This window comes from Antrostomus carolinensis, unplaced genomic scaffold (assembly GCF_000700745.2).
Source record: "Antrostomus carolinensis isolate BGI_N321 unplaced genomic scaffold, ASM70074v2 scaffold42925, whole genome shotgun sequence".
NCBI classification, from domain to species: Eukaryota; Metazoa; Chordata; class Aves; order Caprimulgiformes; family Caprimulgidae; genus Antrostomus; species Antrostomus carolinensis.
The window spans coordinates 13501-15766 of NW_010319194.1; the positions used below are offsets into that span (position 1 = coordinate 13501).

Sequence of the window (2266 nt, forward strand, 5' to 3'; positions counted from 1 at the left end):
GCCCAGCAGCGGGTCGGGCGCTCGCTGCCTCTCAGTACCTTTTGCTAAATACAGGGTACATACAGATCTATAGCATAAACAACAGAGAAACCCGGCATGGATGGCAGCAGAAACACGGCCTCGACATAAAGATGCCAATAAATGAAAATACAGTCGCTGCAACACCTTCATTTTTCTGCAGCTACGGTCGATGGTGCTGTCTGAAGCCCCAGCCCCAGGGGACACGCTGTCCGTAGCAGGGTCTGCCCCACGTCCCAGGATCCGTTTCACATAGACACACAACTGAACAGGCATGCAGAAATAACTACACCTCGGCCCCGGGAGCCCTTCGAGCTCTCTCTCTCTCTCTCCCAGGTCAAATAGAGCTTTAAATCCCTCCCTGTACTCTTTGTTTTGGAGGCATGGCTGCCATCACAGAAAACTGTTGTGTTTGTTTTGTTCCAGGGCCATTTCACTGACCAGCTGCTCTATGGATGACTGAATGGCCGCCTTCACGAGGGAAGATGCGGTTTCTATGAGGAGCAATTCGTACTGCTCCCCAGTTCTGTGCCCCTGCTCGCCCAGACCTTTCTCCTCTGCCTCAGGACCACCGCCAGCCTCGGGACCCTCTTTTTTACCAAAATCAAAGCTCCCACTTGATTTTTTATTCCCTTTTTGCTTATTTCGGTGCAAAACCGGGGATGGCTCATAGGCTTGGTCAGAGTCGGTGTTGTCAGAGTCCTCGGCTTCGGTGACGGTGATGACGATGCCAATGCCGGTGCCCACGTTTGCTTCTAATGTCACCTGATGGCCGGAGCAGCCCTGCACGCTTGCTGCATCGTCTTGAAACGCCGCCTCAGTGGAATCCATGACAGTCTCTCCAGCTTTGCCCTCCTCGGGAAGATTTATACTCTTTTCCAATTCATCCCCTTCAGGCAGCTCTTTGCAGATATGAGAGATTTCCTGCAGCTCGCTGGTTTCAGGGGCACTGTTGGGTTGATCCTTGGAAACAGGCGCTTCGGGAGCAACCTCCCCACCTTCCACATGGGCTGTGGGTTGGGATAGGTTCCCCTCCTCCTGTTTTTCTTGGGCTGTTTCATTAACCGTCTCTGAATCGGTTATCTCCGACTGGGCAGTGCACTCCGTATGCTCCTCTGCATCAGGCGTGGGCTCTGCCAAGGGCTCGCTCTTCTCAACAGAGTTTGCACTTTCCTTCTCCGTATCCTGGTCCTCCTCCTCACAGACTGGGCTGAAGGATTCAGACTTGTCCGTTGGGGCCAAATCCTCTGGCTCTTCACTAGCTTTATTGACAATGCCCATCACTTCATTTGCTTGAACACTGCCCTCCGACTCCTCCACTGCTTCAGCAGGGACAGGTTTTTTCTTGCCTCTGGAGAACCGCACACAGGGCATCTTCACCCCGGAGCTTGCCCGTTTCTTTGGGAAGCCTTGCACAAAGCTCTCCTCAGCATCCATCTCCAGCTGCACTTGGGAATCAGAGGTCACCTTCTTCCGCGAGGCGGCTTTCTGCCGTCTCCGAGGTCGGGCAAGGTTCTTGATGGCAGCCCAGGCTCCTTTGGAGGATTGTGATGGATTAGAAACTTTCACCTCCCCTTGGTCAGCACTGATGTGTTGGCTTTTCTCCTCCGAGGCTCCTTCGCACGCATCCTTGACAGCCAGCCCCTTCTTACAGGGCCTCTTCCGCTTCTTAAAACAGAGCATGGAGGGTTTTTCTGCCTGTTCCTCTGACGTGGAGCACGTCGCCCCTGCGCCATGAGTCTCTACCTCTCCTGGGCTCTCCATTTGAATTTCCTTAGCTGCCTTTGCCATATTTGCTCCCCTCCTTCACCTGTGTTGTATTACTGATTTTCTTGATTAACACATCAGACACAAGAACTGCAGAGATGCTCAAAGTGCATTTTTTTTCATCAAATTGTTTTCAAAATAGCATTAGTTGCTTTTTAACGAGCGGATGTGGCAGTGAAGAGAAGTTCTGCCAAAGCTATCACATCCGCTTTATAACTCCCACTTTGTCTTATTACTCACTTTATCACCTCTCCAAGGAATCCCGAGTAGACGTGAAGCTGAACAGGCTTCTCCTTGGCTTTGCTGGCCAGAGTCACTCTCATCTCCAGGATAAGCCACTTCAAGTTGGGCTTGGTCTAACAGCATGACTCTTTAATTGCCAGTCTCACATGGACTCTTTTTTTTTTTTTCCCCCAAAGGATGACAAATCAAGCCAAGAGTTAACAATTTTTATTCACCCCACGGACCTGGAAAGAACTTG

General features: G+C 51.3%; 1 protein-coding gene across 1 annotated transcript; it reads right to left on the reverse strand.

Moving 5' to 3' along the window:
• Positions 1–411: 411 nt before the first annotated feature.
• Positions 412–1809, reverse strand: AKAP5 (A-kinase anchoring protein 5). Its single transcript, XM_010169180.1, has one exon. The coding sequence runs from the start codon at positions 1807–1809 to the stop codon at positions 412–414; it is 1398 nt and encodes a 465-aa protein (XP_010167482.1).
• Between the last annotated feature and the right edge of the window lie 457 nt (positions 1810–2266).